The 24,103-nt window shown below is 51.3% G+C and overlaps 7 protein-coding genes and 2 non-coding genes across 9 annotated transcripts; 2 read left to right on the forward strand and 7 right to left on the reverse strand.

Annotated features, from left to right (window-relative positions):
- Positions 1 to 263: 263 nt before the first annotated feature.
- Positions 264 to 5,914, reverse strand: V2A60_003096 (cohesin-loading factor complex subunit SCC2 domain-containing protein; the record flags this gene model as incomplete). The annotated part of the gene is made up of 3 exons (XM_083254439.1): positions 264 to 5,475; positions 5,551 to 5,716; positions 5,770 to 5,914. The coding sequence occupies 3 exons, from the start codon at positions 5,912 to 5,914 to the stop codon at positions 264 to 266; spliced, it is 5,523 nt and encodes a 1,840-aa protein (XP_083110565.1).
- A 1,123-nt stretch (positions 5,915 to 7,037) lies between these two features.
- V2A60_003097 (deoxyhypusine monooxygenase) lies at positions 7,038 to 8,065 on the reverse strand (the record flags this gene model as incomplete). Its single annotated transcript, XM_083254440.1, has 2 exons — positions 7,038 to 7,548; positions 7,611 to 8,065. The coding sequence occupies 2 exons, from the start codon at positions 8,063 to 8,065 to the stop codon at positions 7,038 to 7,040; spliced, it is 966 nt and encodes a 321-aa protein (XP_083110566.1).
- Positions 8,066 to 8,279: 214 nt separating this feature from the next.
- Positions 8,280 to 8,351, forward strand: V2A60_003098. The gene has a single exon. It is a non-coding gene; the product is annotated as a tRNA-Gln (tRNA).
- A 549-nt stretch (positions 8,352 to 8,900) lies between these two features.
- V2A60_003099 (Fe-S cluster-binding ATPase) lies at positions 8,901 to 9,926 on the forward strand (the record flags this gene model as incomplete). Its single annotated transcript, XM_083254441.1, has 1 exon — positions 8,901 to 9,926. One exon carries the CDS (start codon positions 8,901 to 8,903, stop codon positions 9,924 to 9,926), a length of 1,026 nt encoding a protein of 341 aa, XP_083110567.1.
- Positions 9,927 to 10,026: 100 nt separating this feature from the next.
- V2A60_003100 (glia maturation factor) lies at positions 10,027 to 10,638 on the reverse strand (the record flags this gene model as incomplete). The annotated part of the gene is made up of 4 exons (XM_083254442.1): positions 10,027 to 10,215; positions 10,279 to 10,412; positions 10,476 to 10,578; positions 10,636 to 10,638. 4 exons carry the CDS (start codon positions 10,636 to 10,638, stop codon positions 10,027 to 10,029), a joined length of 429 nt encoding a protein of 142 aa, XP_083110568.1.
- Positions 10,639 to 11,125: 487 nt separating this feature from the next.
- On the reverse strand, positions 11,126 to 13,463 carry V2A60_003101 (uncharacterized protein; the record flags this gene model as incomplete). Its single annotated transcript, XM_083254443.1, has 2 exons — positions 11,126 to 13,201; positions 13,389 to 13,463. The coding sequence occupies 2 exons, from the start codon at positions 13,461 to 13,463 to the stop codon at positions 11,126 to 11,128; spliced, it is 2,151 nt and encodes a 716-aa protein (XP_083110569.1).
- A 3,166-nt stretch (positions 13,464 to 16,629) lies between these two features.
- On the reverse strand, positions 16,630 to 18,447 carry V2A60_003102 (uncharacterized protein; the record flags this gene model as incomplete). The annotated part of the gene is made up of 1 exon (XM_083254444.1): positions 16,630 to 18,447. The coding sequence occupies one exon, from the start codon at positions 18,445 to 18,447 to the stop codon at positions 16,630 to 16,632; it is 1,818 nt and encodes a 605-aa protein (XP_083110570.1).
- Positions 18,448 to 20,042: 1,595 nt separating this feature from the next.
- Positions 20,043 to 20,140, reverse strand: V2A60_003103. The gene has a single exon. It is a non-coding gene; the product is annotated as a tRNA-Leu (tRNA).
- Positions 20,141 to 20,863: 723 nt separating this feature from the next.
- On the reverse strand, positions 20,864 to 23,600 carry V2A60_003104 (ATP-dependent RNA helicase DBP10; the record flags this gene model as incomplete). The annotated part of the gene is made up of 2 exons (XM_083254445.1): positions 20,864 to 23,274; positions 23,330 to 23,600. 2 exons carry the CDS (start codon positions 23,598 to 23,600, stop codon positions 20,864 to 20,866), a joined length of 2,682 nt encoding a protein of 893 aa, XP_083110571.1.
- Positions 23,601 to 24,103: the final 503 nt, after the last annotated feature.

Below are 24,103 nucleotides of genomic sequence, written 5' to 3' on the forward strand. Positions count from 1 at the left end.
ATTACTCATAGCCATCATAGATATCTTGTCTCGTTTCAGCCAGATGCGTCTTAAATCAACTCGTGGGTATGTATCCGCCAGAATGTAAACGCCATTTTTCCCCAGCTTTGTTTCCACACCAGTCTCCTCCCACTGCACCAAAAAGCTTGCATTTGTTCTGCATTGGCCCAGGAAAGATCCTCCGGAAAAATATTTCTTGAAAAGAAAAAAAAAGAAAGGCGCCGATCCCGTATAAATAACACAAGAATACATCACCCATAACATTACAGCCACGATGCATCACCTTCCTCCTCATCTGGTTCCATGCTTGACAGGCGTGGCCGCCCGCGCTTTCGCGGCTGAGAGTCTGACCGAGGACGCTTCTTTCGCCCGCCAGGTGTAGATCCTCCTTTCCTCTTCCGACCTCTCTCACCACCTTCTCCGTCGTCATCTCCTTCGCTCGCACTGCCCGCCGCATCCATTTCCGCCTGGTCGTCGTCTTCCGCAACCTTGAATTCCTTATCCACGTTCATCAGCTCAATCAAGGCCTTGCACTTCACGCCCATGCCTTGCAGTGTATCATAGCCTGTTTCGTGTGTGGCCAACTCTTCCCAAACCTTGTCCCCGTGTACACCCTGGACTTTCGTCGGCGTCTTGTTAAGATCCTTTGCCAGAAGCTTTGCTTTGCTGTCGTGTCGGCTGGTTCCCATGTTGTAAAGCTTTCGCAAATATGTTCGTGCCTCCCAGAGCATGAGCAGTATTACCGATGCTGATGCCAGTTGGCGGAAACGCGCTGGATCTACATCTGCACCGGCCACCGGGGCTTCCGCAATATCGGCGGGCTCACCTTCAGCATCGCCTGAAGCTTCTTCCGCTGCATTCGGCGCATCCAAGTCCATGCGCATGTTGAATATTTCTGACTCGATTGCCTGAGCAACCGTAGCTCCTGTTGTAGTCACAATCTTCTCAAGGCTTTTAACCGTCGTGTGCACTTCACCCATAGTCTGATAATCGAAAAAAGCAAGGTTGTCCACCACAAATCGAGCAAAGCCTACGTGTTGCGGGACGCCGCTCCTGGCATTTAGTTTGTTGAGATCGAAGTCGACCTGATAACAAAGCTTCTCCAGGAACCTTTGCTTGTTCTTCATTTTGCTGATTTTCAAGACCTCCATCAGCAAATGCAGCTTGGCTTGGAAAGGATCTGTCGTGGCGCCATGAGCGTCTTTCACAATGTCTCGCTGATAGTAAAAGGCCGACTGTACCGCTTTAACGTATTCTCGCTCCAGCACAGTCTCATGCTTCTCATGCAGCGATCTGTGCTCCATAAATGCCAGTTCTGCGATCTTTTTATTGGCAGAGGTCTCCAATGTAATCAAAGTGACTCCAGTCTCTTTGGGATGTGTCAAGCCTTGGCGATTGATGCTACCCAAGACCTCCATGGCCAGAAATGCGTACTCATCCTGGCTGGAAAGCGCAATGCGGGTAAAATCCTTCAAAAATCGTTGCGTCGTAGCGCTGGCAACATCATCGAAACTCGTCCCGCCCATTACCGTGAGATCTCCATTGCCACCAGCGGCAGCGGCTTGAGAAGAAGCCTCGGAGCGTCGTTCTTCCCCCATGAGAAATTCTTTGAAGGATCTGAGAATCATAGTCTCCAGCATAGGTATTTGGTCCTGGAATACTTGCTGGAATGCTGTATAGACCTTGGCAAGTACATAGTTTCGTGGCCACGACTGGCAAACCAACCCAATGGCCTCAAGTGCTGCCTTCCTGGCCTCAAGTGGCTGCGCGGGATTGGTGAAAGGGGACATGATATCCACAATCAATCGCGGCACTGAATCACCCTGCCACCTCTGGAATTTTGCTTTGAAGATTTCGATTTGCTGGTCCAAATCGCAGTGCTTCGCCACGTTGCCAACGATGATCGCGTACGCGCAGAGAATATTAAGCCGTTTGGTATCTAGGGGTGCAGCTGCAATTTTCTGGATGCCGACGAGGCTGGAAGCAACCAAATTAGCCATCGGGCTGAAGTCGTTGAGCAAGTCACAAACGACCTTAGCACAGCCAATCAAGTCATCAAGAGCACCTCTGGACGAGATTTTTCCAACTCCTTGAAGCAGTTGTTTGCGAACCTCTCCCAGAAATTGTGAGTGTACAGTAGAGAGCTGCGGAAGCACCCTTCTATAGATAACTGTGACTGCACGAAACGCAGCTAGCTCTTCTTGTCCAGAAAAACTCGCCAGCTGCGGCTTTAAGAGACGGATCTGCTCGAAATTAAAGAGTTTCGGGTCCGCATTTGCAAAAATTGTAAGAACCTGAAGCGCATCTCTACCAGAGGGTCCTGAGGAGTCTTCAGAATCCGGGTTGTCGAGAAGCCCAAACATGTCGCTGACCAATTTTGAGCAGACTTGAAATGGTCCCTCCAGCGACTTGTTATTAGGTCGAAGAATAGTCTGGAAAACTTTGTCAAGGACTTCTGTAGCCGTTCCTGTTTTGACAGTTTGGATTATCAGAGCCACATGCTCCGTAATCGCGGTCTGGTACGCAGTAGTTCCATCGTTAGAGTAGAAGGGAGCGAACCATACCTCCTCGATCATTTGACGAGCAAGATCTCGCACACCTTCATCTGGGTCTTGGACACGTCGAAGCAAGCCATTCGCAATGGCGCAGCGTATGCCCTTGTATCTGTTTCGCAAATAAATATCTCGGGCTAGCTTCATAGCACGTTTTCGTACACCAACTCCAGCATCCTGAAAGCGGTCAATGATTTTCGGTGTCAATGATGGTTCGAGAGCGGGACGCATGGTGATACAACTGCCAAGCAATCCCAGAGCAGAGTCTCTGACTTGAGTCGAAGAGTCGCTAGAGCATTCCAGAATTAGTTGAATTACGCTGGAATCTCCGTCCAAGATGGATGGATCTGTTTCCAGGACTTGGTTGATGCTTTTGAGACTCTTGCTTCGGACAGTCGCTTGATCGCTTGCCATGGAGCCCAACAAAATATTAAGGATTTTGCCAAAGGACTCGCAGAGCGGCGACCGTAGTAAAATAATGGTGAAAGCGAGTTTTGCTTGGTTAGCGCTTATTGCTTTGAAAGTATACTCGCTAGCAAGCCATTTGCGATCCGAAATCATCTTTCGAAGTCGGTACGCCAGTCGGCCAAGCTCACTGTCGCGCTCGATCTCTTCATCTTTTATCGAATCATATGCCATATGTGTTCTGTTTGCCCAGCCCGTTATAACAAAGGCTACAGCACTAGCCAGATGCCGATCTTCTGTACTGCGACTTTGCAAGTACTCGAGGACGGCACGAAATGGCCCTGCCCAAGCAACTAAATGCTCTGGCTGGCTCTTCTGCTCCAAAATATGGATGGCAAGATCAGCGAGGTAGCGTGACATTTCGTCAGCATCGGCACCTTCAAAATTGGTGGCAGTACGTTTGACGTGTGACCGCAGACGCGAGATGGCTGCACTCATAGATCCTAACAGCTCCAGCGCCATATTCTTGGCAGGCACAGCTGTCTTTTGACCTTCAAACAACTGCACCATCCGAAGCATGAGGAGACGCAGAAGCAGCTCGGCACAAGGCCAATCAGGTGAGTCCAGGCATACAGTGAAATCATCAACGAACAGATCCAACAGGTTGCGATACGGCGTGTCTCCCGATTTCGTAGATCCAATAGCCCGCTTCACAATGAAGTTAATCACGTAGGAAGCGTTCCGCGTGGCCGTGTCGTACAGAGGACTGGATATTGTGTCCAACTCTTGAATAGCAATTGCGTGCTGTTGCGAAGCATGGTCATCGCTGGTTAACGACGATACCGCCTGTCCCTGCCTGGATACTACTTCGGTGCTAGCGGGTTCGTCGTCCGCATCTCCGCCCAGGTCCTTCAGAAGCGCGGCTCGGCGGCCTTCGCCACTTTGGTCGACTTTCCCAGAACTGGACTGGACTAGCCTCATGATCAGGGCAGATACAGGCTGAATACTGCCACCATCGGCCAGTTTGAACTGCCTTGAACTCTGTTTACCAACAGGAAGCTTCTCTAACGATGTGAGAATATCGTCAATGATACCCTGACGTTGTTCAGGCTTATTAACGAATATCTGGCAGAGAATGTCCATTGCGACTGATCGAATGCCATCGAATTTCTGAACCCCCACGACAGACTCGCGCTCAACGTGTGCATTCTCGACAAAGATGAGCTTCGAGGCTGTATACTCTAGCGTATTGATTGCAGTTTCCGAAAGCTCAATCTTGGCAATTAATTCGGCCATCAATGCGAAAAGCTTTTGGCACGTAACAAACACTGTTGAGAGTGTCTTTTTATGCTTGAACATGAGCTTGAAGATAGTTGCACCGGTACCGCCGCTTCCCAGTTCCACAAGGGGCATGATAATATCTTCGGTGACAGACTTGCAGAGGTTGACGCATCTTAGTATCATAGCTTCTGCGTATAATTGTTTGTCCTCTCGGCCACCGGACAAAATTCGAAGACATGTTCTCGCGGCCTTCATGGCCGTTTCGACTTCTGAGAGTTGTGTGACCCAAGAATCAGCAGCTTCCTCGCTCCAATTTTCGTCAATGTGAATATCAATGGTATCCATATATTTGAGACTGGGTACGCTAAGTTTGATGATTTGAAGGAGGATTTCAACAGCAACTTTGTCGAATGTTCGCAAGTCAATGACCTTCTGTAGTGCGCCTTGCAATTTTTGATGGGTTCCTGCCGTCATGGCTACTTCTTGGTCAGGCAAGAGCCTCACGATATGATCGTAGCCTGGTTCCATCACGAGAGCAAGTCCAGCAGCTGAGTTAATGGTGCGAAACTGAGACTCCAGAGCGTCGAGCGCGGCTTCTCCACGTTGGCGCTGGTCGAGACTAGAACCGATAAGGTCTTGTCCCTCTTGCGTATTGCCATATTTACGCGCTGATAGATTACTGGGTGCATCGGGGGCAATTGCCAGATCGGCATACTCATCTCTCCCACTCACAGTAGTAGGAAACTCTATGCGCAGACCCCCAGCCGGCTCCAACGCAGCAACGATTATTTCATCCGCTTCTGTGGCAGGTGGCGATGGGACGTCCTTCGCTGGTATTGAGCCCGTATCTACGGGTTGCATGAAAGAGTCGCCATCTTCGTAGGCAGACGGGTCAAATCCCTTCGAGGCTGTAATCGCTATCTCAACTTTAGCGGAGTTTGGCTGAGTTGCTTCCACATTGTTCGTGTTCGCATTGTGCGTCGTGCTTGGTTGTTTTTTCTCGGAAGTGATCCTGAAAGCATTCTCGGGTGTCTTTTCGAGGGGCTGGTTCGCATCGTGAGACGCCTTGCGGGCGTGTGAGCCATTGACAGCTTTGTCAGCCTTGACAGTGTTCTTGCTGGCCTTGAACCATGTATCGACTCGATCATGTATAGCCTGTGTTACGGGAGTGAGGCCACCAGTTGGCGATTTCTTCGACGCAGGTCTCATGCGGCCTTGTGGGACAGATCGAAAGTTGCTGTTGGGAGCAGTTAGACGCAAGCTCGGTCACACGACTGACTACAAAACATACTATTGGGTGCGTTGTGCGGGCTTCATATCGTGCAGCACAAAGTCAACCGCTTGCTTAATGCTCTTTGATTGTTGGTCTTTGCCGGCTGTAGCCTCGTTGTTCAGACTGTCAAACTCGTGTCGGGGAAACAGGCCAGAGATGGGTTCAGCTGGCGAGCCTGAGCCGATGGAAGGGTCGGGGATGATATCTGCCAGCATGTTAGTTAAGCACGAGTTCAGGTGTAGCATTTCAGCTTCTTACACGGAATGAAGGGGACCGTCGAGGTCTGCGGAGAATATGGGAGGGCTTGTTGCAGAGTTAACGGTCGGGAGATTGTAGCAGCTATGTTAGCCTCCTCGCGTCGGCCACCTAGGCCGTTCTGAGGGCCATTCTGAGGGCCATTCATTGTGCAGAAGTAACTCTCTGCTGTTGATCGACGTCTTTACAACTGTTTTCCAGCTGACATTGCGCGCCGGAGGAGCTAGCAGGCAACGGCGCATCGAAGTTGCAAACGCAGGGGCGGCCTCGGAAAGCGAACGAGGCTCGGAAAACGCCGCGGCCAGGAGAATACAGCCAGTAATAATTGGTCGGCCGTCCTTCTAGTTGTATGTGTAGATGTTGTATGGCGTCGGCTGATGCGACGAGAGCTAGCAATGGGATCGCATCGCCGCGAGATGTTCTTGGGTTATTCTGAGCAGCCAAGCAACAGTTGAAGCCGCCTAGCGACGTGCTACTCAGTAGCCATGGAACAAGCCACAGGCAGGACCCCCGATCCGTTTTGGTTAGCGGCCTGCCCCTTGCCAAGCCAATCAGTCTGCATCTCCTACCACCAGTCCACAGTTCTACTCCACCAATCAAAGACCGTGACAGAGCCACATTCTCCATAAATATTTTTCCTTTGGTTCAAGTACGCCGAGCTTCCTGAGCCAAAGAGAAAAAAAGCCTTGCACGACAGAGAGCACTTTCCGCAACGACACTTCCAAAAGACGAAACGCGTTCATAATGGCAGCGATTGGCTCCCTTGTTTTTTGCACTGACTGTGGTAACCTTCTGCCCTCTACTAAAGGCACAGATCGAAACGTCTTGAAATGCGAGTGCTGTGGTGCCGAAAACCAAGGTTCGTTCTCGTTCAGTATTGAGTAGAAGCAAAGATCTGACAATTCGACCTTGGAATAGATACTGGAGCAAAGGCGACTCTGACTCAATCGAAACCCTCTGATTTTCCCTCATTTCTCAGACAAAAGCTACAATCTAGCGTCCAGGCCGTCGAACGACACAATATCCAGACTGATAGCACTACTCATGAGACTTGCTCCAAGTGCGGTCGTGAAGAAGTTCGATATACAAACGTGCAGCTACGCGGTGCAGACGAGGGCTCAACCATTTTCTACATGTGCGACTGTGGCTACTCGTAAGTTGCAGTCCTTGGCCACGCAAGCACAACAGTACACTGATATCCGTTACAGGTGGCAGCAAGACAATTAAAGCATTACTCGAACAAACTTTTTATTCTATATGTCATCTTCATCTTAAGCCGAAGCGCCAACAACTTCTGGAATCAGCGCATATTCAGCCTCGCCACTCTGCTCATAGTCGACCATGTCGAGCGCGACAATTATACTTTCGCGCACCACCTTTTCTTTATCATGGAGGAAAGGTCGCAGAATATCCTCAACACCCTCCTCTTCTCCAAGGCTACCAAGGGCCTCTGCGGCCTCGTGGCGTACCATGCTTGCTTCATTCACGTTGCTGAGCGCCTCTGTCAGGGCTGGGATGGAGGCAGGGTGCGAGAGCTGACCAAAGACAAAGGCAATCTCGTGTCGGAAGAGAGCAGATGGGTCAGCGAACCCCTTGGCAAGCGCAAGGACGGCGGGGACGGCGGTGGGCAGGTCGGGCGGTGACGCCAGATCACGGAGTGAAAACATGGCGCGATAACGCAGGAAGAGCGGTAGCTTCTCATCCATGAGTTGCTTGCCAAGTTCTTCGACATTTTGTTCAGTCTCGTCTGCCGGAGGCGCAGGATCGATCGACGCAAAGTCACTATGTAGGCGTTAGTTAGGGAACCAAACATCACGATTTCTTCACCTCCAGATTAGACACACCTTTGTTTGAGTTTTTCTTGTTGCCTATCTTGGGAGTTGGACCATGCAATACGATCGATCGCGATTTCACAGGTCTCCACGACGGAGATATCCTCGCCCTCACGATCGCGGAACTGCTTGAGCAGCTCCAGGCTCTCAGCATGGCCCAGAGCGCCCAGGGCTTCGGCAGCCTCGTGACGCACCATGGGATCCTCGTCTAGGTTACACAAAACTCCGCGCAGAGGCTGAACGGCGGCATCGTTGGCGGTCTGTCCCAGGCAGTAGGCGAGCTCGTGCTTCAGAAGAGCAGAGGGCGACGCAAAAGCCGCCGCGATGCTCTCGATGGCGGGGCCCGCCGCGCTCTTGTCCGTGACGGCCAGGTGCTTCAGGGAGAAGAGGGCGCGGAAGCGCACAGGCAGGGGTGTGGCCTCGGATACCAGGCTCTCACGGAGCTTTTCCACAGTGACTGTAGCCATGGCTTATATGTATTGTCTCGATCACACAACAAAAATTCGCATAAACGCGACGAGCCCGCACCTGAAGGATCTGATTAAAGAAAAATTTAGGTGGGGTGGTGCGCCGATAACACCGACCCCACCATGTGCTTGAGCCGAGGATTGGCTATCCTTTATAGTTTAAAGTAAGAGCCAAAATGACATCCAACCATGGGAAGTGGCTAACCACTTTAACGGTTCCATGGTCTAACGGTTATGACTGCGGATTCTGATTCCGCCAGCGAGGGTTCGACTCCCTCTGGAACCTTTCTTTTTGCTTTGCATCCGATTTTCGCTTGCGCCTTTTTGCATACTGTGCAGGTCTGTTGCATACTACGCAAGTTTCAATGATCATATTCTGTCTCTTTTTTTTGCTCGATTGATATTCTTTGTTAATGCGGTTGCATATTTTTCGCGCGTTGCCCATCTGCTCCATAGGCGATTGCGCGTAAAGTGCTAGCACCACCATGTGCAGCTACCCTGCACCAGCACGATGACATGGACTTATTGCGTTTGACACGAATGTTGGCAGTATAGGTAGTAAAATTGTAAAGGTACGGTTTGGGGAAGGAAGGCCGCGCCGATTTTCGATTTCGCATTATCTTTTTTTGCCCTGTGCATTGTTTTTGTTATCGGGGCTCGCCGTTGTCGGCTTACATATCGAGCAATCACAAATGGGCATTATTAAGCTGGCGCTAACCACATGCCTGATTGCCACTTTCGACATCGACGAGTGACCTCGATTACTACTTTCGCGAACAACTCAGTACCAACGCGAAGCACACACCGAAAAAAAAAATCGCGCAACCCGCCGAGCATGGCGCCGTCCCTCGAACAGACCGAGTCGGTAGACGACGTGCTCGCCAACCCCCTCAAGCAGAAGCCGCAGCTCGTGGCCCCGGAGCCGGCGCACTGCCCCGGCCCGGAGTCTGAGCAGGCCGGTGCGGCGGACTCGTGCGCGGGGTGCCCGAACCAGGCCATCTGCGCGTCGGCGCCCAAGGGTCCGGACCCAGACATCCCCGTCATCTCGTCGCGGCTCGCCAACGTACGGCATAAGATCCTCGTGCTCAGCGGCAAGGGCGGCGTCGGCAAGAGCACCTTCACGTCGCTGCTGGCGCACGCGTTCGCGACCAATCCGGACAGCAACGTTGGCATCATGGACACGGATATCTGCGGCCCGAGCATCCCCAAAATGATGGGCGTCGAGGACGAGACGATCCACGTCAGCGGCTCTGGCTGGACACCCGTCTGGGTCATGGACAACTTGGCTGTCATGAGCATCCAGTTCATGCTGCCCAGTCGCGACGAGGCCGTCATCTGGCGCGGGCCCAAGAAGAACGGCCTCATTAAACAGTTTCTCAAGGACGTCGAGTGGGGCGACCTCGACTTTCTGCTCGTTGACACGCCCCCGGGTACCTCTGACGAGCATCTCAGTGTCAACTCGTTTCTCAAGGAGAGCGGCATCGACGGCGCTGTCGTCGTCACGACGCCGCAGGAGGTCTCTCTACTCGACGTACGCAAGGAGCTTGACTTTTGCCGCAAGGCTGGCATCCGCATCCTCGGCTTGGCTGAGAACATGAGTGGCTTTGTCTGCCCCAACTGCAAGAATGAAAGCCAAATATTCAAGGCCAGTACTGGCGGTGGGCGCGCCCTCGCTGATGAGATGGGCATCCCGTTCCTTGGTGCTGTCCCGTTGGATCCTCGCATTCGAATGGCATGCGACTATGGGGAGAGCTACTTTGATTCGTTCCCAGATAGCCCGGCGTGCAGAGCATTCCAAGGGGTGGTGCGCAATTTATCAGAGCAATTAGGGCTGGATACGCAGGACATACTACCGGAATGATCACCATCGAAACAACATAGTAAAAATAATATTGATACAGCGGCATTGCCATGCTACCATGCTAGCCAACCTGTGTCTTTTCTTCCGCCTGTCCGCAAAGTCAATCAGACACTAGTCTCTTGGGTATGTCTTCGAGATCTTCGATGGATTCGAGGTCAATAACGCGACCCGCCTCGCTAGTACTTCGCATAAGCTCCTTAGCGCCAGCATATATCATTCGCATTTCGGCATTGCAGGTATCAGGGAGGTAGTACAGCAGAACGTAGGGCACCGAGGCTCGGCCGTCGCTCTGAACGAAAATCGATCAGTTTCGCCGCCATCTCGCAAGAACGGGCAGGTTATATGGACTCACAAGTGTCAACGGGTAGCTTAGGAGCACAAAGCGAGGCGAGTGGTCCGGAAGATCATCACCGACTTCTTCTAGTGTACTGTATACGGTCTTGTCGTCGTCCTGCCGAATTTCGTGCGTGTTCTTGTCGACCAAATCTGATCGATGAGAGCTATTAGAAAGTGCATGGCTGCAGCTGAAGCGACAGTGCCGAGACATACATATGACGGCCTGAGGGTCCTTGGCGCGGGAAGTTGACAGGCGGAATTTGCGCAGGTGCTCCTTGGTCTCACCGGAGAATGTATATAGTCTAGATTCGGACGCCTTAAAAGCTTCAAGTTAGTAGATGTATACTTTCAGATATAGCTTCAAGCCGCGTACCATCTTGCGACTTGTTCGACGAGCACGGTGATTTAGGGATCAGCAGTGGTAGCTGGAGGTGAGCAGGGACTAGTAGGTAGGTTCGCTGGTGTCGTCATGCCCCGCGTGGCTGAGTTGGGTGGGAGCAGAGTGGCTGATGGAGGGGAAGTAGTGGCTTATGGTCACTACCTATCCAAGGAAGGTACGGATACAGGCGGCAAAATGGACATTTAAATGATAAATTGATTTGCAGTGTATAATAATACTCGGGATCATGGCCCTGATTAGTTCACTTGCTAATTTGTGAAAATACGGTAAGGGTACTTGTATGCGAGCCATCTTGTCCGAATTTTCCCACATATTTGTGCGCTTCTCGTTACTGTGGTTCGAGTTGCAGAAAACGTTGAATTTGAAATCAGATAAGAAATTTAAATCTCCTTAGAATGACAAAGAAAACTCGTCTCATAGGTCGTTATATATGCGTTGTGCTGTTGTTGTGTATATTCAAATATTAGTGCAGTCGTTCCTTGACGTAGACCATGGCGGCCAATCCAGCACAACAGCTTGTGCTCATTGCGTGTTTGCACCATGGGCATTTCACCGTCATCGAGATGGCGCCACCAAAGTCGGATCTGTCTTTGGGGCTCAAAACGATGTTGGGATTCACCATTGCGTCGTATAATTTGCTGGGCATATCGTGATAATACTTGCAGCCGCAGCATTCGACAAAGACCTTGGCGATGGTGTCGGCGTTGCTACGCTTGGCAGGTTGAACTTTATGGTTCCTGAGAGCAAGCTTCGGTACATCCCTCAATGATATATCGGAGACGCTGGAAGTATCAGCAAACTTTGAACATATATTCAAAGGCTCATGCTCGGTGGCAGGGTTTGAAGATGGCATTGGAGGCAAAGCAGCCATGACCTTTCTTGCCGCCGCCTGGATAGGATCGACTTCGCGATTACTATCATAGGCGCCGGTAAATGAGCTGACGGAAACAAAGGAGCAAGCCTCGCTTGGGTAAGCGTTATCGTGCAATTGAATCCTGGGTAATGTAAAACGCTCTGACTCTCCTGAGATACGCGGGAGTCCCTTCTCTGACTGGGGCCTCGATGTGTTCGGTGTGCTCGGCATTGAGACAGTGTTGAAGCAATCGGAGGCAGAGTCTTCCGAGGAGCTGGATGTCATCTGAGGGAGGTCAGAGCGCTGAACAGTCCACTCTTGGCTGTTCCAGAATGCCTTTTCGCTCTCTTCCTTCTCAACGTCGGCCATTGGCTTGATGGTATGTTCGATCGTGTTCATAACGGAGGATTTAAGATTCTCCCAGGAGGGGCTCGCGCTGGGTAGTTTCGTATCGCCATCGACAGCTGTGGATGGCAAATCGTAGAGTGAAGAAGCAGCTGTTTCGAGGGGCACACGCCGAAGAGCAGCATGAAGAAGCGGCATTGACGGACTTCCGCTCAGAATGGAGTTGCGTTTCGAACTTCGACGCGGAGGCTCTGGAGGAGGCGACATCTTTCGCACTGGTTCCTGACTGGGTGTTGTCGTTTCCGTTGCCTGCTTGGCGCTGGTTTCTTGGCTTTTATCGGTTTCTTCGCCCGAGCTGACATCTGCATTGTCTGAGCCCTGAGTTCCCGCGGATGGGGCGGCCTCTTGTGTGATAGGGCTCCGCGATGAGGAAGACCTGCTTGAAGACCTGAGACCAACACGCGCACGCCATTTCTCAATGGTACTAAGGTCCGGAACTGGCGGGGCAGTAGGGGAAACCAAGAACATCGACTTTGACTTTGCTGTCTTGAAGGTATTGGGGGGATAAGCCCGTGAGTTCGTATTCTTCGTGCCTGTGGCGCGAGGGGGCGGAGGCGGAGATTTGAGAGCTGTCTTGCTCATTCGCAGGGCAGGATGAACTTCGGTGGGTTCGATTACACTCTGCTGCTCCATATTCCTTTCGTTGGCAAGATGTTGCTCGTATTCAAGTTTAATGCCCCCAATAAATGGGCGCTCTTGAGACTGATCAATCGAAGAACGTCGGAAGTCGAAAGTGGATTTGATAAGAGAAGAAAATGACCCAGCGCGGGAACGGGGCTGCTTATAGAATGGCGCATCCTTAGAAGGACTATCGGAAATCACCATACTTGCGGGACGAGATTTTCTGCCATTGTCCATTTTCACAGGCTCGGATTGGTTCGGGTTGGTTTGGATAATCGCCTGGGGAGACGACGCTGGCGGGGGCTTGCTCAGGCGGCGAGGCTTTCTCGCACCTTTTGCTTCATCCTTGGATTTCTTCTCCTCTTTCTTCTCTTGCTTTCGCCGATCGTAAGCTTCCCAGCTGGGAGACTGGCAGACGGAGTTGTCGGTGCCAGAGGACGGTGTTGGGGAAGCTTCAACAGTGGAGCTGTATGGTATGGACAGAGGCTCTGCAGACACATTTTTGCTACTTCGACGAATCTTCATGTTGCTGGCGGGTGCGTGAAAGGCGGAGGCAGAGGGCTTAGGCGAAGCGGTGTTGACATCTATTACCAGCTGGGGCTTCGGTGGTTGAGTCTGCAAGGGAAAACTTCTCTGGCGTTGCTCGCTTCTGCGACGGTCCTGGACTGTTTGCGGTTCAGTTTGGCGACCTCGCGTTATAGGGCGTTGCCCTGATAATGATGGGAGGCTGTTGAGTGTGGTAGAAGAAAAGCTGCACTGGTTTGAGCTGACTCGCAGTCTCTCATTCTGAACACTAGTTTTAGCGAAAGAGCAGGAAGTGGTGTTGGTAAGAGGCAGCGTGGCTTACCATGTACTGCTTTTCAAGATCCAGCATGCGCTGCAAGCTGTTTGAGCGAGTTTGGCGGGACGTTATTTCGGCCATGATGCAGGTGACTGATATAAAAGATAAAAAGAAGAAGAAAGATTTCACGCTTCGAGATGAAGGTCGTGCAACGTGAATTGAGCAGGCGCAGTGGACCAGCCCAGTCACACACGGCAGTGGTTCTGACACAACAAAGAACGGTCAACGGGACGCACTGCAGGTCGTATGCGAGAAAGCGAGATTGCACCAGAAAGACCGTGAATGTGTAAATCTCAATGCGCTGCGATAGGAAGAATCGAGGGGGACGCAGCCAGCCGGTGCCAAATGCAATGTAGCGAGACCACGCGCGTGTAAGTGAGCCCCACGGCAGGGAACTTGGTAGGTTAGGTAGTCAAGAAATCAGGTAGAAAGCTACCCAACTACTTTAATCGTAGAAGCAAGGTTCGAAGTAAAACAAAGCTCTATTGTAGCACAGCAAATGCTCAGCTGGAAGAAAAAAAGGCAGGGGTTGACGAGTATATAGCTCTACCAAGCTACCAGTACAGCTCGGCCGGGGAGCCGAGTACGGGATTTGAAAAAAAAAAAGAAAAAAAAAAGAAACGAAATGTGTGGTGTGGTCGGACACTGTAGGTCCAAGGCTGGACGGCGATCTAGTAGACTGAAAATACGAGGAGGCTTGGGATGTGTGGTTGGTTGTGGAGCTGGGCTGATGGCGGGGGTTTCCCTGCTGAGCGCTATCGCCGCAGCGCCGTTATGCGAGACGCTGAGACAGCTGGGATACTGAGTACCTATCAGTACCAGTAGTCGATGTTGCAGGGCTTGCTTGGGAGCGTGGCCCGCAACTGGTGCAGGACGCAGGGCAGGAGGGGTAGGTCGTGTTGCTGGCCAGCCCCGCGACGTGCCCGGAGCCAGTTTTTTCGCATGTGGCGCAAATGGTGACGATATTGAAGAAGAGAAAGCGGAGGATGAGAGCGGCTGATTGCGGCGAGATTATGTATCTATTTTGCAGCACAAAGGCGATTTGTTTGTACCTGAGGCATGTATTTACACTCAACGAGCTTGCAACTGGCAGAACGTTTGGCAGCTGGCAAGCATATTTAGCTGACTGGACCCGTACATGTCAGAGGTTTGAGGCACCTGTAAGCGCCTTTGCCTCCTTTATCCCCTCCCACCTGCGACTGCAACATCGGGAACACAAGCAAATACTGCATAGCACGCTACGGCTCTCTCGATGGACGGCGCGGCGCCGCAGCGCAATGACATGCTCCTGTGTAATCTGTACAGATGACGGAGCACTCAGTACGGAGCACCCACACCCACATTGCCACAGTTGCAGGGATCTTCGCTGCCCACACCTCGTGTCTTTCAGCACACGCCGCACTTTCAGCACCCAGCACCTGCAGCCAAGACGTCAAAGAATACGAAGTACAAAGCCGGTGCCCGCCAATACATGACGGGGGCAGCCCGATCTATCACGACAGCGCCCCCCCGGCCAGCCGCCGTAAAAATAGACACATGTTGGAGCCACTGCTCTAAGTACTCACGACTCGACTGCCCGGTCGCGTGTTTTATTCAGTAGGCTCGGGTTTCAACCCTTGCATTCATCGCGCGACAAGCAACCTTTGCTGGCGCATCCGGGTGGCCCACGTCGCCTAATAGTAATAACAGGGCAGCCCTACCTGCCCAGCTTCAATCATCATGGACGGCTTAAAGGCCTGAAACTTACTCTTCTCTATTCATTAGAATTGATACACAGAAGAATTAGTGAAAGACATTGGCCTGTCTCTCTTTCCCCCATGCCGTCTTCTCCGGCGTGTATAACCCGTTGAGGCCGAGACAGAGGGTTGGACTATGCATGCGTTAATCACTCTAATACGACCTACTTTGCAGGGCTGGACCGGTAATAATAAAAAGAAAGGCGGGCGGGAACGGCTGCCCAAAAAACCCAAAAATACGAAGATGCACCGTTGATCCACATAGCCAGCTCGTAACCTTGATCAGGCCCTTTGCCTGAATGGGCTCAGTACGGAGTACTCAGTATTCGTTTTAACTCGTACAAATTATACAATATTTACCCGAAGGGTTCTACGTGGACAACGAACCCAAAAACGCGCCATTCCATCTTCTTTTTATGTACTCCGTATGACAACCGGCTTTGACGATGCTGTTCCTTGAAAGGCCGGTAGTTTCAGACAAGCTTGGGAGAGATCCGGGGCGGTTGGTCGCATACTTCTCATACTCTAAAGTAGACGCGCTGAATATGCTCTTTTTTCTTGTCATGCACGGCGTAAGCTCAAAGGAAAGAAAAGAGTTGCTCAGCGCACCTAGATAAGCCTTCCTTCCTGCCTGGTGACATTCATTAGTGACATTCATTGATGACATGAATGGCATCGTACAAAGTGTTAGGTGAACGAAGCATTTTACAGGACGCCTGTGGCATGATAAATGATAAATCTGGACATGAGTTTCCGCAGCAGTTTTCCTTTGACTTCATTTAAGTTTTCATTTTTATTTTTCACTAGCTTTGTGCTTGGAGAGTTTTTGCCAGTTCACTCTGTCTACCAGCCACCAGTGCAGCCACGTACATTTCCCAGCCCCGTACCGGCAGTAACTGGCGGTAAGCTGCTGTTTTGACACCAGCCACGCCGTGCCTGATCTCGACGTGCACTAAGCCAGGATTGGCGGCACATATACAAGAAAACAATTTATCTTGGTTCGATAAAAAATTGGCTCGAGTCTTTCTGTATTTGCAGTATTGTATTTTTCAACATGGTAGTATAGAAAACCTCTCTGAAAGCCTACTATTCTTGCGCAAGAACGTGTCCGAATAATGGAGATGCTACAGAGGATGGCGAACCTACTGGCCTACTTTTCCAACCTTTGGGCTCCTTATAGATATTCACTAATGCTCGCAAGGTGGAACTCGGACAAAGAAAAACCTTTTCGAAGAGGGAACAAAAAAGAAGAATAGAAATAATGTGGCCCAAGAACATGAGCCCTGCTTGCTAAATATTCTTACAGCGCTCAAGACTCCGCGCTACTGCTAAATGCATATGACTCTAAACAAAGACAATAACTGGTTGACTGGTTGACGGTAAAGATTGCAAAAAGTAGGATGCCGGGGAAAGTGTGCAAAAAAAGAAAAAAGACCCAATGCTGTAAAAGTAGACATTTTAGGAAAATCAAACAACAGGACACAGGCAACAAGACCCAAATATGACCTCAACTAGGCTTTGAGGAATCGCCGGCGGTGCGCTTGGACATCAGACTCTGCCGGGCTAAAGTGCATCCAGATTTCTGGGCTCGCAGCAAGATTGCCAATGCCCCTTTCCGTCTCCGACAGGTCGTCTCGGACCATGCACAAGATGGCCCTCCGGATCTTGCGCCATAGGCTCTTCATCCTCGTCGAAAATTCGTTGGGAATCTTGAGCCGTACCGCCACCCACTTGTCGTCGGGGGCGTGGTCCGTCTTGAGCGCCTCGTCCGGGTCGCTGACGGGCTCTTGCGTGCAGAGAAGGCGCTCGTTGCTCCACGTGCGGAACTTGGTCTGCTCCGGTGGCAGCGTCGCCTCCAGGAACTCGAGCGACGCGACAATGGTGAGGTAGAATGCTCGACTGGGGCTCACGAGAGACTTCATGAAGAGACTCATCCAGACAGGGTACAGGACCGCAAAGTCTGTCATTGCGAGGTGTGTTGAGCCCGCAATTGTGAGCATCCAACAGAGAGCGCCAGAATCACGCGCCTCGTTGCAGAACGACACGACGCGGTCGTAGTTCTCTTTCCAGTGCATGAAAGCCTCGGATGAGATTGCAATGATGGGCTTGCCAACGCTATTCGACGGTTTGTCGCCACCGGGAGGCGTGGCCTGACCCCAAGCATCCAGAATCAACCCCGAGGCAAGCCAAGTAAGCGAGTCATCCCGACATAGCTGCACCGTCGTCGCTCCGCCGAATGAATGCCCCATCATGGAGACAGTATTGAGAAACATGCTGTCCTTCCAGTCCTCCCACTGAATCCCAGTGAGGCCCATAGAGCTGGACCCAATGTTTCCCTTTTTACGCAGGTTCATCTTGGCAACCAGTTCTCCCTTTCCGTCATTGATGAGACTGATAATGTGGTACGCTTCCTTGATCTCTTCTTGGCGAAGCTCAATCTGGGCGGATCTCAAGACATGATCCACGCCCTGCGGGTTGTGCGGCGACGTATCCTGGGCGTTGTCTTTGGGTAGGATGTAATCGACGACGTAGTATGGGTTCACGCCTTTTTTGCCGCGGCCACGCACCTTTTTGCCGCCAGTGTCTTTATCCGTATCATCATTGCTATAGATTTTGGCTGTCGACGACTCGATCTCCGCAGGGTCGATATCTTCTGGCAAGCTGACATGAGTTCTGGCACCGCTTCCATCTCTGTGTTCTAGAGCGACAACGATGAATCCAAAGCTTGCAAGCTCTCCGCAGATGGCGCTGTAGCAAAGACGAGAACCGCCCAAGCCATGGCTGAAGATGATGACTGGAAATTTAGGCCGCTTGTGGCCACCCTGATCTTGTCTTGCTCGCTCTCCATCGGGCCCGGGCTCTTGAAGGACTGTGTCAGGCCAAAAAGATGCCAGCTTGGCGTTTCGAAAGGCTGGCAGCTTGGTGAAGAGGGTTGTGCAAGCCAGGTAGCCAGTGACGGGCATCTCGGGTATGTTTAGGAACTTGGCGTATCCCTTGGCGGTGGCCAGTCTGGGCCGCGGCATCCAGTCTACGCGGTGCATGCCCTTGAGACCATCTTTGCTTTGAGCCTCCTTTCGTAAATCACCCGGGTAGTAAACACCCATGAGGACTGTGTCCATGCGTAAAACGGGCTTTCCATTTCTTTTTAAGCTAGATATTGGCCGCGGATTCCGAGCAGGTACTTCGATATCCATGTATCCGACGCTATAAGGGCCTGTATAGTGTGGTAGACGGTGTAAGAATCGTTCTCGCAACGTCTTGTTTGGCTTCACGGCAGAATCGCGGAGTTCTTGCGTGTCGCCTCTCGGTTTCGGGGTTTCGGGTGCCATTTTCCCAGAGTTTGGATCTATTTCCTATACAGAGAGTCGGTCACGCGACTGCGCGAAGCAGCCGGCGGCGGATGTCGCCAACTTAATAGTCGCGATGGGTTGCGTGGTGTCGTCACCGAAATTTTCGTCTTACAAGTGTAATGGTGACGTCACTGGGTCGTGCGGCCGTTTACTTGCATGTGAAGTAGAAAGGGTCCACCAGTGAACAACTCCGCGGATGCTGAAAGTGACGCTGAGAGTAGAGGAGATGATGCCAATGAGCTATGTTATGCATACTGATACTTTGCTGTGCTGTGTTTTATCAGAGGAGGTTGTTGGAGGATTTTTTGGACACTGGCGATGCCATGTGTATCTGGCCACATCATTGACAATGGACTGAGACTGTCCGGGACAACGCGCCCCACTGGCGACAGAAATACTCTTCAGCATCGAACCATGGCGCGGCGTGGCCGAACTCACTGGCAGAAATCACTTGCAGCACAATGTTTCGTAATCTGTACTGAGTAGGATGTGCACAGGAAAAATCTGCTACGAGTCGTTGGTCGGCCCGGGTGGATTAGCTCGTACATTGACGACGGACCGACCTACCCTTGACGAGGGACCGGTTACTGTGGAGTATCAATTTGTCTGTATGCGGTTGCATAGTATTCAATAAGTAAGTAGAAACATGTGCCGCAACTGCCGCCAAGGGCTATTGAACTCATTGATGTCCATGCAAGTTGAGGCGTTTGTTTCACAGAAGCACGTGGGTTGGAGCAGAACCTGCCCCCCGACTGGTTGTAAGAAAGGTGGGTTGAACGCCGCGCATCTCGTTGAGAAGCTGAAGTAGGTTTCGCTTCTCATGAGGTTAGCCCTCACCATGATCTATTTAACTATGTGTTGTGCTGCCGGCACGTCTAGCTCCGAACCGAACGTCGGCAACGACAGGGTATCTATCGGCCGCTGAAAAGTGGTGGGCAGAGACGGTACTTGACGTTGCCATCTCCTTGGTCTATACTGTGTTAAAGCAAGCGGGAATTATCGAGAGAAAAAGAAGTTTACCTCTACCCAGCATGATGCCTTTGCTGCCTTCCTACCAAACAATGTCAAGGACCTTATCATTCTCAGGCGCCTGTATTATGGTGTGCACGGCACATCGAGACCACGGTCGTCGGTAAATTGGTAATGTACCCTTGAAACGCACTAGAAAGTTATATATAGAATGAAGGGGCGAATAATGTACGGATAAAGAATCCTCAAACAGGAATGCGAGACTGCTCTGTAATTTGGGGCACGGGTGTTAAACATCTTGGGACCGGGTCTTTAAGAACGTTTGCACATTGAAATCGAGTGCTCATGGAAGACGAACAAAAAGAGATGGTCCTGGACATGGAAATTCTAAGGAATTCAGCGAAAGGGAAAAGGTAGCAATTTTCGATGAATGATATAGATGGACAATAATTGGATGATCAAAATAAGAACGAAAAGATATCTGAGAAAAGAGGGAATGCGGAGGCTTACTTGCAATAATTGCAACATTTGCTTGAACCACTCTTTATTATAAGCTAGCCTTCTCGCACCCACAATGACGGGCAAAAAAGAAAACAGGCAAAAAATGACACCTGTGGGACTCGAACCCACGCGGATTGCTCCACTGCGAAACGTTGAACAGGTCTTCCTGAACGCAGCGCCATAACCACTCGGCCAAAGTGCCTTTGATTGATGAAAGTGGTGGAGATATTGTAAACTATATCTTGAACACCAGGTCAGTGATGATCTTCAGCCCCCGCTATCAGTCACTAGAACCCCCCCATGCTGCCGTCTCCATCCGTGGCGGTAACAATAACATCGATGGCGACAATGGCGACAATCTAGACGAACACATTTTCTTTCCTTTGGAAATAGTACTACGTAATGCTACAGTAACTCCTCGGGTCGACTAGCCTTGTAGAACGAGGATGCCATGTTCACACGCCAATGTTGCGCTTTAGTTGTTGTCGATAATCTCGGCAGCACCAACAACGTCAGAAAAAAACTGACTACCTTCAACGCCGTATACACACGCCTATGGTTACCAGTAGACATTCTCTCTCATTGCAGACCGTCGTTTCGCTACTGGTTTCGAGTTTTTCTCTAATTCTATTGATCAATCTTTTGTCTTCTTTTTTTTTTTCAATATCTTGATTTCTCATGATTCTCATAATTGTCATTATTCTTGTATTTCTCGGTCCTCGGTTTTGTGACCAGTACCCATGATTATTCCACGGCGAAAGTGGTACAATATTCGTAGCTTGACCCGTTTCAGCTCATAATAGTTCCTGAGCGTACACTTCGGACATGGGATGAAGTAAATTTGAGCAGAGCTGGTGGTATTCAAAATAATGGGACATATGCTTTTATTAACGCCAGTCTTTTATGAAGGGATGGAATATTACACCTAAGATCGCTTTCGCATCGGCCGGGCATTCTTCTCCTTTCGCTTCTGCTTCTCCTCGCGGGCCTTGCGGATGTCGTGCACGCCCTTGAGCTCCTTCTTGCTCCCGGCGCCGTCCCGGAAGCGGCCAACCCGCTTCTCGCGGGCCTCGTCGACGCGCTTCTTGCGAACCTTGAAGTCGTCGCGGTACTTGTCGGCGGCCTTGGGTGCCTTCTCCTGCTTGTGCTTGTAGCGCACGCCCTGGGGCAGCAGGGACGCGGCGCTAGCCTTCTCATCCTCGCCGACGCGCTGCGTGCGGCCCATGCGGTGCGCTTTGCGCCACCTATCGTAGCGGCCGCTCTGGAACGACGCCGCGATCTTGACGCCGCTCTCGCCCGTCACCATCTTGGCGCCCTTGGAGCCGTCCTCATCGTTCTGCCGCGCCACGTACTTCTTAGACTTCTTGTCCCACCGTAGACGCTGCTTGTTGGCCTCGCCAAACGACTTGGCCGACTCGTCATTGCCAAGATCCATGGTCACGTCACGGGCGGCCTCGACGAAGCTGGATCCGGCACCCCCAGAGTGGACGCCGTACCCGCGCTCCTCGGCCACGTTTGTCGTACGTGGCGTGTAAGACATGAATATGTCAGAGTCGCGCCAGTCATCCCTGTCCTTTTTGGATTTGCCGGCATTCGAAACGGTGACCTCCAGACCGTCATCTGAGTCGGACTCTGGAACATCGAGGCCAGCGTCGTCGTCGTCCATGACATCGTCAGAGTCATCCATTGCTGGTGCGCCCAATTCATCGTCATCAACTTCTTCCTCGGTCTCGGCTTCTTGTCTCCTACGGGGGGTAATCCTCTTGCGTAATTGTTTCATTACATCTGCAGCTTCGTTGGAAGCCTTGTCGCTGCGGCTAATTTCGAAAATAGTTTCGTTAGGTCTGAAGCCGCTAATTTTTGCCATCATTTCTGCTCGTGCCTTTTCGTCATGATCAATGTCATTGCCGAATAATGGATGCAGCTGGACCCAAGCCCCAGAAGCAACAACCTCACGGGCTCTCTTGGCGCTTTGGCTAGATGCAGAGTTTCTTGTCTTCAAGTACAGTCTCTCTGCCTTGACAGAGACCTTCTGAAGGGCACTGATATCGTCGTTGTCGTGTATTACTCGATTGAACCATTCGACATGCTCTTCCAGCGTGTTTCTTTCCAAGGAGCCGACGACCACATCGTCGGCGTAAGACGGCTTCTCCTTCTCCTGTCCAATTACAAGCTGCTTGCCGAGAAATAGTTGTAGGTCGAGCAAGTAAGGGGCGTCCGTATCACGAACCAGACTATAACTCCAACCACGTTGACCTGCGCGAGCAGTACGGCCGACGCGGTGAACAAAGACCTTGGGTTGTGAGGGGAAGTCGTAGTTGATGACGTTGGCCAGGACGGGAATATCGATACCTCTGGCAGCAACATCGGTGACTACTAGAATATTAGTCTTGCCATGACGAAAGTCCTCAACTTGAATGCGCCTGGCGGTTTGATCGAGAGATCCGTAGACGTGAGAGACGGCAAAACCGGCCCATTGCAGCAGATTGGCCAGATATTCGACGTGATGTTTTGTGGCTGTAAAGACAATGGTAGAGTGTTCGGTTGGTCGAGCGGGACCATCAGGTCCTCTCTTGCGCTTTTTTGAACCCTGTTCAGAGCCGTCAGGGCCTTCCGGTTTGCCAACAGGTACTTTGATGACATCATGCAAGATGTGTAGCAGCGAACCCTCCTTTTCGTCTCCTTTGATACTGAAGTATGCGCTCTCCAGATCTGGTGAGACCTTGGTGTCGGCATCGAGACGCACAAGGCTCGGGTCCTGAAGACCAGCTCGAGCAAATTCGACGAGGGACGTTGGTAGCGTGGCGGAGAAGAGTAGTGTTTGTCTTGAGAGCGGGAGGGCGTGAAGAATTTCGGTGAGCTGGGCAGCGAAGCCCATTTCGAAGAGGCGATCGGCTTCATCGAAGACGACGTACTTGATAGAAGATAGATCAAGATTCATCTCGACCTTCAAGTGCAAGAACCGACCGGGCGTAGCAATGACAATATCGGGGTTTGCCGCCATGAAGCCAAATTGCTCTTCCAGGCTGTCACCACCAACAAGAAGGACGGCCTTTAGGTCGGTGCCTTTGGAGAGTTCCTTGACGACTTTGAGTGTCTGGATGGCCAGCTCACGCGAAGGTGACATGATGAGGGCGCGCGATCCAAACTTTGCGCTGTGCGCGCGCAGACGCTCAATCATGGGAATGACGAAGGCGGCCGTCTTTCCAGAACCCGTTCTGGCCATGCCAACGACATCTTTTCTGTCGAGGACTAGCGGGATTGTTTTTCGCTGAATAGGCGTCGGGACCGAGAAACCTTTTCTAGCAATCGCTTTAAGAAGATTCGCGTTCAGTCCTGCAAGGCGGTCTGGTCAGTTGAGAGTTCAGAGGAAGACGGTACGGCGTCTTACCCATGGCTTGGAAACCACCACCCTTCTTGACGGTGCGACCCTTTAGATTCGAAGCTTTTCTAAAGGAAGCAGCTTGCTTCAGCGCGATAAATGCTTCGTCGTCGTCATCACCGTCTTGGTCATGGCCGTTCATCAGACCGTCAAAGTCGAAGTCGGCGTCGGCATCGGCAGCTCCATTTTGCTTGCCGTTGGTTTCATCACCTGGGTAAATGGACCCAAAAATGTCCAACTCAGGCTCAGAGGCCGCTGGAGATACTGCACGTCTAGACATGACGGCCAATCTTGCATATAAACGACGACGTATAGAAGAGATGACCGTCGCTGTCTGATGGACTTTTTCCAACTTTGGCGCAACCGATTTTTTTATGGGGCCACTGCGTTATCTTATCGCCCCGCGCCGCTGGTCGTGCGTGGTCGATATGTACCTTGGGTATTTTACTGCTGTACCACGTTTTTATGTAGAATTGACACTACATAATGCTTGAATGGTGCTCGGGATGCAAAAAAGAACCTCAATCTTATTTTGCGAATAATACCCTGTTTAATCCTTTTGGTCACGCAACCCCGTAAGATTCCAAAGATTGCGCGATTGAGCTCACGCTAGTAGTGGAAAGTGAGCTAACATAAGACTGCTAAAAGCAGCTCGAAGCCTGCTAAAGCTTTGGGCTAGGTCATGTAAGTCGGGACGCTGTTCAATAACTTGCAACACCTGATCTTAGTCTTTCCCCGTGGCCGATCATCTTGAAGATAGCAGATTCTAATATCCGTCGCTCG

The sequence above is a fragment of the Cordyceps javanica genome, chromosome 2, assembly GCF_051103115.1.
Source record: "Cordyceps javanica chromosome 2, complete sequence".
Lineage (NCBI taxonomy): Eukaryota > Fungi > Ascomycota > Sordariomycetes > Hypocreales > Cordycipitaceae > Cordyceps > Cordyceps javanica.